This window comes from Styela clava, chromosome 8 (assembly GCF_964204865.1).
Source record: "Styela clava chromosome 8, kaStyClav1.hap1.2, whole genome shotgun sequence".
NCBI lineage: Eukaryota > Metazoa > Chordata > Ascidiacea > Stolidobranchia > Styelidae > Styela > Styela clava.
Genome location: NC_135257.1, coordinates 5,548,754 through 5,562,153, shown reverse-complemented (window position 1 = coordinate 5,562,153; position 13,400 = coordinate 5,548,754). Strand labels below are relative to the sequence as shown.

General features: G+C 33.9%; 1 protein-coding gene across 1 annotated transcript; it reads left to right on the top strand.

Annotated features, from left to right (window-relative positions):
• The first annotated feature begins 7,505 nt into the window (after positions 1-7,505).
• LOC120346529 (uncharacterized) lies at positions 7,506-9,258 on the top strand. Its single transcript, XM_078115226.1, has 4 exons — positions 7,506-7,707; positions 8,245-8,319; positions 8,488-8,741; positions 9,226-9,258. The coding sequence occupies exons 1-4, from the start codon at positions 7,506-7,508 to the stop codon at positions 9,256-9,258; spliced, it is 564 nt and encodes a 187-aa protein (XP_077971352.1).
• Positions 9,259-13,400: the final 4,142 nt, after the last annotated feature.

Genomic DNA, 13,400 nt, shown 5'->3' with positions numbered 1-13,400 from the left:
GCCACCTATATCATATTCAAGCCTGTTTCCTTAATTTTGAACTAATATATTGGGCTTCCGTGTGACGTAGTATTTCCTGGTTTATTCTATATACAAGGAGGGGCCATCCAACCGCATGTTTAAAATCGGTTTAGACGACTCATTGCACGATATATACTATTTTTCTGGAAAAGTTTTTGAAATACATTATTCAAACTCCAGTTATTTGAAAGGACATTTAGTTAAACGGCACCCCGTGTACAATACGTTTGTTTGCTAATTCATGCTATTATTAGTGAAGATACATTAAAAATGGATCAGCTGTAAATTCTAATTTGTAAAACAAACAAGGAAAAGTACTTGCCGCTATTGATAGAAACTACGAGCAGTTTGAAACTACCATACTATGCCAAATTATTGAAGCTGGCTATTTGCATCAATTTACATACCATTTTGGTCAAATTTGACTAAAAATTTTAACACTATAAAGTGGATATTCATGCTTTCTATTACAATTGGACAAAAAATTCAAACAAATTCAATTAAATTACTGGAAGCAGGTCGTGATTCTATTGTTCGTTCAAGCTTTATAGATAATATGTGCTCTTGTGTATATATTTGCGTATTTGTTTCACTGAAAATGTATGTTCATATATTCACATCGTGCATATAGTGAGGGCCGAGTTTTTGAGCAAGCGTGGTGCAAATTGATGTATGGGACATGAGACACAAATGGGAACAAGTGGAACACACTTTTTTTTATACGCCATGAAGGTGTCGAGATCGGTTCTTCATGATCTGTTTCAGTCGTCAGCAAACTTCGGTCCGTGGACCGAATACAGCTCGCAAACAATGTTTTGTGGCCCTCGTAGAACCTCACTTTCAATGCACGAGACAAAAATTGTTGTACGGCGTTTATGTATTCATTAGCGTAAGAGGAAGCACACGGCTGTTGGTTGTCGTTTACTTGCCGAACGTGCCTGCCTATTGTTTGTTGTAATTACCATGGAAAATGAGTTGCCACTGCGTCATTATTTGAATTGTAATGTGGGAATTGTTCATATGCGGAAATTAATATGACCCTCACGCTTACGTCAAGGACACATTTGTTCCATTAGTACATAATGTAATGCCTGGTCTAAATAATACACCAGTCGTGTTGCACTACTTTCATATGTGATTCACATGATCCCGATGTAAACAATGCACTTGCTGTGCTGAATAATTTCAAGCTGTGACTGTTCTGAAGCTAATTCGATTGTAGGATTTTTGCTCATATTTACAAGGCATTTTACTCGATTTGTTACATCGTGAGTTTTCAAATATCAAATTCAAACAAATTATTGCATTATCGTTAAAAAAAGAAACGATCTGGTAAACCCGTCTTCATCCTTAATTGACTTCCATTTTCCATATATCATTCAGTTTCCTGTTTGCTTCATAGTATCTGACGTTCTATCTCTTATGTACGTTCTTCTCAATACGTCCAGTTGAACTCCTACTTGGTTCTTGCGTGCTGTGAAATGGTATATATTTGCGTCATTCCGTTGAAATATCGTTGCCATTCTTAGAATTTGTAAAGTTAATCAGGTCTTAATCAATCAGTGGGGTTGGTAACGTTATATACAGTCAAAAATATACAAATAGCACCAACTAAATATGCATATAGAGCCAATTTCATATGCATGCCAATTAATATACAAATATCGACATTTTGGTGATGTACTTACACATCCAATGTCATATATATATATATATATACAGCCAATTAGATCAGACAATAGTCACATAAAGACAGCAAGTCGAAATAATGCACATACAAAAGTCAATATCATACGCATATGTAGTCAAATTAATATACATATACGGTCAATCGAGTAGTGTTTATTCGCAATCAATGCAATATGCTCATGTATATGGACTATGCAATATACTTATACGGCCTCTCAAGTAATGTACTCAATCGGCCAATGTCATATGTATGTATAGTGAATCTCATGTATATATGAAGGTATTTAATAAGCGATGTCATGCAACATCATAGGCAATTTATTTCACATACTTGCACTTACTGTATATTATGTACCGATGCAGTTGCATTTTCAAGACGTATCTTGGAAGTCATATTAATATAATGACTGCGTTAAAAATGACTCTCAAAAACTCCAAAACGGCTATTGATGGAAGTTTCTTACACTTAGTATGAAGTATATGTAAAAAATTAATCAGTATCATTTAGTTTAGTGTAATTAAAATAATAGTTCTTTAAAAACAGATTTTCAGCCAGCACATTTCTCGTGTTATCAACGATCAGCTGTTGTGGTATTATTACATCGTATATTGGCGCCTATTGGACATTTATCAATGACTATACGCGCCCCGGTAGTTTTATGTTTTTTTATTTTCTGATTAGGGTTAATTCGATTAGTCTGGGACAGTTTATTTCTAGTAGCCAAAGAATAGTCATCTGAAAAGAGATTTTCAGCCAGCACATTTTTCATGTTAACAACAAACCAGCTGTTGTGGAGTATTATGATATTATAGGTTAGTACCTATTGTACAGTTATCATGAACTACGAATACTGGTAGTTCCATGTCTTTTTGTGCGCAATCAACATGTATGTATAGCCTTACCCCCTCTATAATAATACCGTATCGATCACTAACAGCTTTGGAGTTTTTTACGCTTTTTGTTGCGCTAATTTTAGAAACGACGCGCAATGTGCATGTAATTCATAGATGCAACCGCATATACAAAAATTGGTTTCTTATGAAATGATCTGGCAGTATTTGTACATCACCTTAAATGAATGTATTTGTATATTGAGTTGGCTATATTTTCATATATGTAACTTGGTACGGTATTATGAGATGTATTATGTATTGGTAGGGGAAAGTGGGCCACGGTGTTACATGGGGGACAGTGGAAAATCAGTTCTCACACTCATACTGTATCCGGAATTTCTTTGAATATTTTTTTGAAAGAATATCTGAAATATTTTGGTTGAACACTGATTATAAAAATATTAAATTTCAAGTCCCCCCTTTCCTTAGATGATGATGCTGATTCTTTGCTTATTTTTAAGGGAATACTTTAACAGAATGCCCCATTTTGCCCAGGGTCAGTCCGAATGTGCCCCTAAGGGAAGTACGTATAGTGGGACACTTGACAAACGTTTTTCAAAGCATTTTGGGGGTAAGATGTGAGTCACAAGGTAATTTCGTAGTCGCTGGATGAAAACTAAATTTATTCCTCTCAGCACTAGTCCCGCAGAGTGAAATAATTATGCACAATAAACGTTTCAAAATATGCAAAAAAATTGTCCCAACCTTCCCAACTTGCCCCCACATTACCTTAATGACTGTATTTGTATATTGACTTGGCTATATTATGCACATGACTCGGCAGTATATAATTTGGTTGGCTGTATATGCATATATGTTGGCGGTATATGCATATTCGTGGCAGTATATGTATGTCACGTTACCACCTCCATCGCTTTTTGAAGCAAATAGATCTATATTATCCATGAAGGTTTTAGCATATATTTTTAACATATGAAATGATGTTTATATTCTCTTACAGTAGTTTAATAATAATAAAAACATAATTTCATTTGAAAAGCTTAAATATATTGCGACAATACCGACTCAAGGCGACCCAGAGCTGCTGCCAGAGATGTATAGCGCGCATTGGCAACAATACTTCACTTAAATCGGTTCGATTTAGGGCAAGTTTCTGTTTTGAACGTTTTCCATACAATGAGCTCGTTTTTTTAACTTTTTATCCACTTATTTTGCGCCATTTATTGGATGGGGCATAATTAACCTAACTAATCAGAAGTGAAGGCATTTCTCAGTCTCTTACAAACCCCTAGCTCAGTGTTTCCTAGCCTATCAATCCCTGCCCAAAACTGGGTCGCCAGAAATTAGGCTACTCCTGGATTGCTTGTTTTAACAAAAACGTTGAAAGTTTTCACAAACTTTATTTTTTAGAAAAATTTGAGTGGCTTGAAAAAAAGGTTGGGAGCCGCTGTCGCCTAGCTTATGGATAGAGCAAGCAATGTTAACAACCAATAGAAAAACAAAATGTATATATTTTCAAAATATGTTTGTAAGACTCGTGGCTGAGACGCAAATCTTTTTGGTTGAAGTTTAAATAAAGTACGTACATTCTGCTGTCTTAAATGAACCTCGAAACTTCCATACGTCAAATGAACACCTATCGGTTAATCAATCGCAAATCATTAATAATAATATTACAATTTAATCATTATAGTTGTAGAAATAAACAAACTAATGTGTCATAAATCCAAATGTCACCTACACAAAAAAATGAACAGTAATAATGAATGATTCGAAAATACGAAAAAATTATTGAATATGCCATTTAGATACTTAAATGGCTGTTTATGTATACTGAGTTAGGTATGTATGCTGTGTATGTACATGACCTTGACAAATGCACATTAAATATAATTGGTTGTACATGAAATATGCATGTGACATTGACTGCGTATAGGTATAACGTGAATTGCTGTATATCATATGGGATTGACTATATATGTTATGTTTTTTTATGTTGGCTGTGTATGCATATTTTTGGTTGTATTTGCATATAACGTTACCAACCAGAATAGACCAAAATAGCGTCCATATGCTGTTGATGTGTAGATGGTGATGAGCAAAAACACGATCATTTTCCTTCTCATATTTATGTAATTTCTTGATTCAACCGACATTACAAGTATTTCCAATCACGAACTTTCGATTTTTTATGACTCTAATGTAATGACATTATCAATCACGGTTGTATTAATTTCATGGGTTTTCACCTAATGCTTACAGCTTCATGGTTGAATGAAGTGAATATGGCCTATTAATCCCTGTATGAATTTTAATAAATTGATCTACCTTTGGTGAAAGTGCAGTGCACACAGCTTGTACCGTCTTCCCCATTGCCACGATCCCGTATCGCATCATAAACTCGATCTGATGATCGTACTCATAACATTCGAATTTGTCAGAAATTTGTTTTAAAAAAAATTAATAGTTGCAAGCAAACATTGAGTTACAGACTCTTCAATACGCCATGTCTAAAAATCTGTGGAAGATATCCAAGCAGCCGTTAAAACTTCAGTTGTCACGCCACCGTTGACATCTTGCTGATTAGAAAATGCTAAGAGAGTAAACAGGTGAGTCGATGCTCTGAAAACCTTATATTGGTATCAAAATAGTGGTTTAGCGAAAAATGCATTACATCGTTATTACAAAATAAAATTAAATGATGCGTTCAAAGCAGCTGAGGTCCAAATATAATACTCGAAAGGCACGGATTCGGACCGAGGTCCGCCAGTTGAGTAGCCCTGGTCTAGACGAAAAGACATTTATTTTTCTAATTCATGTTGGGGTACAATCAGAAGAAGGAGATCTGAACGTCCCTGTTAAACCTCGAGTGGGTAGAGTAAAAAACAACAACAAATACAAATATCTTAAGAATTATCATCTTCTACTGGAAAGACTTTACATGCACAGTTTGAGTATTCGTTTTACAAAATCTTGTTTTTATTTCCAATTCAACCTGCAATATCGCTTACTGCCTTATCAACTGGTGCTTTGCGACGTATGCTAATGAGTTTATCTGCTCTTATTTGTCCACATTTTATTCGCGATGAGGGACAATAACAACGCCGTACAGACGACATACAAAGTCTGCAATATTCACGATATATTTTATTTTTATTTTAACTTTATAAAACGAAAAGCATTAATCGGGAAGTAATAAACGACGTTAACGATGTCGATAAACCACAATCGGCAAACTATATATATTGGGAATAATGAAGGGATACCACGTTTTTCATTAGGAGAAAAATTTCAACCTGCAAACCTCATGACATCAATGCATCAGCGGTGGCGGGAAATGTAAAAATACAGGATTTTCCTTCATGCAATTTTCATGTCATTGCAACAAAACAACTAGAACAAAGTATACTTATTAGGCATCTTAAACTGTTAATGCGCAATGTGTTTTAAAACTGCTTTTTTTGCCAGAATTGAAAATACCCGTCATCGAATTGCTATTTATATATATTGGAAGGTAAGGCGAAGTTTGAGAAAATTCTAAGTAATTCCGTTCAAATTCCACGCAGTACATTCGCCAAAAAGTATGTATCGATTAATGCAAAAACTATCGGTCTGATAATTCCCAATGCAGAAATAGATGACGTATTTTCGGGAGTGAAAATCGGGCTTCTTTTTTGAATAAGTGGTATATATATAAAATTTTACAAAACAATTTGTGAATAAAAAATAGAAATTTGTTCTTAAACACACATCATTTCAAAATTCCAAAAATACCAGTCATTTATGGGTCATTTTCCATGGAAAATTGTATTTATTTAGGACAAATTTGCAAAAATACTGCGAATCCTTAAAACTCAAATTTTATTTGGAAAGACGTTGATTGATGCACCCACGGTTTATTCTCATGAGCTTTCATCCACAAAGACAATGAAGTCAATGAAGACATTCTATACAAGCAGCTCACGTACCAAAAATGCCAGAAATACCATAATTATATATGTGCCAAAAATACCATATAGCCTACACCTAATTCTGATTTGAGGAAGACGAAAACAATAGCAAAAGAAAGCGCAATTTCCAGAATCTTGGCATGTACAGGGTGCCCCCCTCCCACTCCACCCTCAATAATACTTTTAATATCAAATTAAAAATGACAATTTATCTGATGTACGAGCAAGGGAAGCGTTTACAGGCACGTTTATCTATTGGAATATCTAATCATCTTCAGACGAGACAAAGACTTCCACTTCAAAACAACATTGAACGTTATTTGGCTTTGTATATGTTTCTAATTTTTTTTTTCAATATTCTCCCAAATCAGACTGAATGCAAATAACAAACGTGAGCAGACATTCCATAATTAGTTTACAAAAGAGACAAAGAAAAAATACTTAGCTTTGGGCACATTAACTATTTACTTATTTTACAGCGTGAACCCAAAAAACTTTCCACATTTTAAATTAGCTTAAAATGAAATAGGAGAGTTTTTTTGCCCCGGGATGCTTCAAAGTCATTTTTTTATTTTCGAGTAATTCTTTTAATAAATGTTTTTATACTAATAGCATGATATTTGGAATTTATAACAGAAATTATTTGGGCTCTTTATGCCACTGTACATCATATTTTCATGTTATATATATATTTACCGGTAAACCCTGATAGTAAAGTAACGTACCTCTTACAATACTGAAGCATAACTTAATAACATAATTGAAAATGGTTCAAAATCGATTTTAAATCTATTTGTATACAAATACATTTACTAGGTTGAAGAATAATCAAAAATGTTTGTAGTTTTTAGTATTGCTATTGCATAATTAGCTGAATTTGAAAAATGTAATTTCACAATGTTATCTTCCAACCTAGAAAATAATCCATAACCTTTTTTAGTGAAATCTAGGCCTAATACAATGCAGAACCTACGTGTTTTTATTATGTTCATGTGTTATCTGATAAACATTGTTTACGGAAACACCAAGCATATGATCTGCAAAACAATCGAAGTTAATGACATACCAACAACTTTACAACGAGGGCCACAAGGATTTAAAGGAGAACGCGGGCTATCGGGTGAAAAAGGTGAGCCAGGTGTTGTCAACTACAAAATGGTGGATGAGAAAATTGAAGAAATCATTGAACAAAGTAAGTTTGTGTTTATTTGACCCAATGATAAATTACTATTTTAACGGAATTTGTGAAGAGTTTTGTATATTATTCTACCACTACTTAATCATTGCAATTGTTTTCAAGTTTTTTTTCTTGGCTTATGATATTTTTACTAATTTAAAATTACATTTTTTAATTTCAAAATATTTTTGCAGCTTCCATAGAAATACTGAATGGTAATATTCAGCTAAGCCGTTGCAGGATTTTATAATTCCCGACTATAATTGATAAAATAAATTTTTCAAGAGAATAAAATTACAGTCAAGGTATTTGTCTTGCATTTATATAGATGTCCAATCGCAGTGTTCAGTAAACAAAAGGAATTGTCTAGAAAGCATCCTATATTTCAAATAAGATATCTTTTGCTGGAACGATAGATTTGCGAGTTCTATTCGATTCATAATATATATATATATTATCTGGAAAGAGGTCGGTTGGATGCGATGATAAAATTAGAGCTCGATAACAACGAATCCATTGATCAAAATTAGTTACAATGTGTTTTATAAACAGCTACTGGTTCATTAACCAGACGAGTAGAAAAGCTGGAAGAGCAAGTTCTCAAATTACAAAGAAATGCTTCGAAATGTAAGTCAAATTCTCTTTCCTAAATAACAATAGTTTCTCACATCAAACACACATTTGATACACAATACAGTTCTACACGTAATGAATTTATATTTACATAACAGTCATAACTAATTAAATTATTTACAAGTTATATTTTTTGAAACAAGTTCACATTTATTTTTAAAGCTCTCGAGACTGATGCCCAAGAATCGATTTGCGTTGGTGTTACATACGGGAAAACTTGCTATTGGACTGTTTTACATTCTTCTAGAAATGTAAACTTCGACGAAGCATCTGTAATATGCACACGGAAAGAAGGGAAGATAGCGTTCTTCCAGGATTCACAACATTTTAAACAAATTATGAAGTACATTCGAGCATTGATTCCTCCTTCGCAAAGCTGGGTACACGTCTGGCTTGGAATGACCATAAGCCCCAAGGTAAGTTTCTTATTGGACACGTTTAGTGGACATAACGATCGTTTTGTTTTTATGTTGTTCTTGTTCTTGTTGTTCTTTGACACTTTTTGTACACCTAGTGGAAATATTAAAAAACCGCTTTTCTCTTTGATCACTGGACCAATTGCTTTGAAATTTATAGTGGTTAAAGATGTGATTTTTCTCCAGAAGGACATTACTTTTATTTATTTCAAATGTTTCTGTTAGCTCTGTAAGATTTATTTTTGTTTGCTATGACGTCTCCGAACGTTCTGCGGACATCTGACGCCATTTTTTATCCTACTGTACTGCTCCGCTTGGTGTGAATATATTTTTAAACTGTGATCTGACGGTACGGTAAACCGTACTGTACTGCGAACAGACGTGTCCATATATTTGGGCGTAGCTCTCTTGTTTTATCAGGGGGACGAAATATGTCCAGTTCATAACCGTTTTGAATTAAAATTCTTGATAAATATTTGAAAAGATCGCTTCAGCTGCCAGTATCCTAACGGCATAAATTTCAGGTATTTTATTTTGAGTTTAAGGCACTTGTTAGAGAGTTTCGATATTTTTAGAAAAATATTTAGTAGTAATACTGATTCTAATCTAATTTGTATCAATCTGTTTTAAATAACTGAATTTCGAATCCACACTGATTTAATGCGAGTGCAGATTTCAAATATTAAGCCAAGCGACTTGAAAAAATAAATCAATCATTCGATGATGATAAAACAGACGGCTGTTTAGTCGGCTGTGCCAGCTGAGCTTTTGAGATATAAATAAGTAAGGTCCGAAAATTGCTCATGTTTCTGAGTGAATCCACAGTAAATAAACCAGTTTAGTAATTAAGTTTCAGGCTCAGTACATCTAAAGAAGAACGTACCGTTTAACTTACTTTTGTATACTGCTTCGACAACAAAGAGAAGGTTTTTTACAAGTATATTTGAAAAATAGTTGGACACCTGACAGTTAGAGCCCCATAATCGATCAAATAAACAAAACATGCTAAACTTCAAAATCAACATCAGTTCGAAAATAATTTATATAAATATATATGAAAGTATAGCATCCTGCCAATAAACTTAAAATTCATGTGACATTACGTTCATTTCAAAATGTATTACATATTTTTTTAGTAATAACATATAATAATTAGTAAAGCAAAATCAGAAAGCAGTCAAAAAAAAACTTTTTTTTTGGATTTATAGGCTATTTATTTTTGAAATCCAATCTTGCATATATATATATAGAGAATAAATATTAATACTAAATATTAATTTATTATATTGGAATTCTTCTGTTTCAGTTTCTAACGGTGAGGCTTGCAGACGGATCTGTTGCTCCATTCACACAATGGATTTCTGGGTATCCAAATCCGAGCAGTACATTATCTAATATCCAGCTCCAAGTTTACAACGAATCTTCTAAAGAACCCCAAGGAATGTACAATCTTTCTCCGGAATCGAAAGAGCACGGTGTTCTGTGTCAAAAATAATTAGGTGACTGCTTGTTGTAAAATGTCGGGTGCATACTTTCACCACCTGATAGGCCAACTAATTTTTGATTAGACTCACCATACGCCCCGTTTCAGCCGGGACAGTACCTATTTTATCAAGTTGTCCCGGCCAATATATGTCCCGGTTAGGCAGATCACAGCCATAATTTTTTTTTGTTTTGTTTGATGTTAATATATTTTTTTAACGAATGCAGCCAATTTATCTTTGATTCTAACTCATTTCAATAGTATAGATAGAAAAATTGAAGTCGGATTTTCATTATTTGAAGCAAAGGCCAATAGAGGATATTTTATAGGATATACAGCTAATTTTCATGCTCGTAATCTACCCACAATGATAATGTTAAAATATTACTTATATTAGACTCGGAATCGAATTACAGTTGGCTTGCTAAATCTGCACTTTCCCGCTTTTTTTTAATATAATATGGTTCGCCTATTTTTGATAGATCTACCAAGTACATTATAGGAAACGGACACGTATACATCTTTTGCATTTATACTTTTTGAAGTATCCTACATACGCGATTAAGTCTATTGAAACGCTCACAACTTATTTAATATAAATCGTTCTGATGCTAATGTTTCAAAATTTGTATGATATTAAATTGCTAATTGTTAGCGAGAATCATAACGTGTTTCTAATTTGATGACGTTTTACGTTGTTACGCAGACGTTGCAAACGTATCGACGCAGCATTATTGCGACAGAGTTCTGTTTCTCGATTAATCCCGGGAATTCTAAATTATCGCCACGCTGCTTCGATGAGTTGGCACCTTCTGTCTTGTATCCAGTGTAATCTATTGCGCTAGGAGTTGTTTATCGTGTTTAATATTGGATTTACTATTCGCGGTTAGGATAAACGATTCGAATTGAAATTAGTAATTGGGTTTAAAATCAACGGTTTATACTGGAGTTGTAATATAATGTAGGGATACAGGTTAGGGTTGTAATATAGTCCAAATAGAATGATAAATGCTGTTTCTTGTATTTAGTCACATAAGTTAAGTTGTATTTACTTTGGATTATAAATTGTTGAATTGAGTTGCCTGGAGATCCTAAACATTCGGTATGTAAATATTGTTTTATCTTGTATGATTCATTCTGTATTTTAGTATTGTGAATACTATTTTATCCTATGTGATTTAATCTGTACATAATTGTGACATATGGTTATCTGCTAATTAATGTGAATTGTTATTGCTTGTAAAATGGTAATACTGTTATATTCGATTAATTGTGCCATATAAGCTATTTAGTTTTATCTATTATTTTGGCAGAAAACCGTTCCTTTAACAACGTTACGTTACGTTCCATTAACAACGTTCCGTTTCCGGTACCCGACAAGTTCTATTTTCCTGATTCATGTTCGAGATTTGATTTGAAGTGTCTGTTGATTGTTATTAAAGATATTCACCGATTTCAAGTTGAATTATATTGGGGCAGCATTTGAAAGGCACAGAAGAATCTGGGGGCACTTTAACCGCTGTTTACAGACTTTAATTGCTTGAAAGCACGGACTAGTTGTAACAATTAACCGATATAGGTTTGGGGTCAGGACTGGGGTATTGGGACGCGTTTTTGAAGTCTCCAATCTCTTAATGTGCGTGAGAAGTAACCAGGCTACATAGAATCGAGCGCAACACTAATCAAATGAAAGTTATGTTAAAAAAAAGGGGCGACAGCGACAGTTGATGGACAAGACTATTGAACAATTATGGCAAGATTTCTAAAGGAAGGAATTTAAAAAATTCTGGCAACGGGATTTGAATGCACACGTGTGAAGCAGATAACAACAAAGATCTAGATCTCCATTCTCTTCTCGGTCAGGTTTAACATTAGGAAAGGCACCAATACCTGGTTTGGTCGCTGCGTAGTTTTTAGTTTTAGTATCTGGTTTTACTTAACTTGTCCAGATGTCGTTCATAAAATAATTCTCAACGGATATCAGGAGACATGTTATAATTACTTATCAAAATTCATCGGTTTGACTTCAGCCTAACTACGTTTGAGCTATATATATGTAAGATTTACCACTTATTTAAGGTTAATTGCTGAGGCCCGCGTATCGACTGCGATAAATTGAAATTATAAGCCACATTTTTTTTTTTTTAATTTTTTCAAGTATAGAAATTTATTCATTCAGAAAATTTTCAAACTCAATTTTTTTTAATAGCGTTTGTATAAAGCAAAGCCTTAAGGTATGCGTGAAAAACCACGTGCAGAACAGAGCAATTATGGATATAAGTAATGAAAATAGCAAAATTAATAAACATTCATGCTAAAACTCATTATAAGAATTAATTTATAGTTCATAAACACCGAAACGATTATGGGAAATTTTGCATAGGCGTTTGTTTTTGTCGCTACCTTGTCATTCGTGTTAATGACATCGGTTTTTAACTTCTTGAAAAGACCCCTCGAAGCGAGAGAGCCTGGGATAGAACGTTCCATGTGGGATAGAACGAATATATGACATTTTGCAAGTGTAAAGTGATTCACCAAATAATCATCGTCATTTTCCGAATCTTCAACACAACAGAAAACTTTAAGCTTCTGCTTACAAAAGAGCTAAAGAAAAGAGTTTTAGGTGGTAATCATCACATCAATTTTCGCTCTGCACTACATATTTGCGTTAGATTCAGGTACTGATAATGCAAATACCATCAGTCTTATAATATCGTAAACAATTGCTTTACTCAATGTTTTTCGGAAGATCAGTTTCGTTGCTGTTTATTTCATGGTCTACTCCAGTATTTCCCAACCCGAGTCCGCGGTCTCAAATGAGTCCGCGGAGCGTTTGAATGAGTCCGCAACGAGCCAGAAACTCACTGCGGGCCGCAAACGTTTTTGCGAATCTTAACCATCAGCCACAATTTACGATAGAATTTACATAAAACATAAAAAGCAAGTTTTTTTCATATAGCATTGATCGAGTCAATAATTTTTGGATACTGAATGAGTAGGGCTTGGCATGTATTCGAATATTAAACTATTAGAATAGCAATTTATTATTCGAAAATTTGGTAACAGGTGACGCCACAGGTCACTTGCGCGTCGTTTAATCAAACGATTGGATTTAGTCGTTGTTGTTCGAGGAATAATTTTTCTGGTGGCAACCTAAATTTTCTAAATTGAAAAGC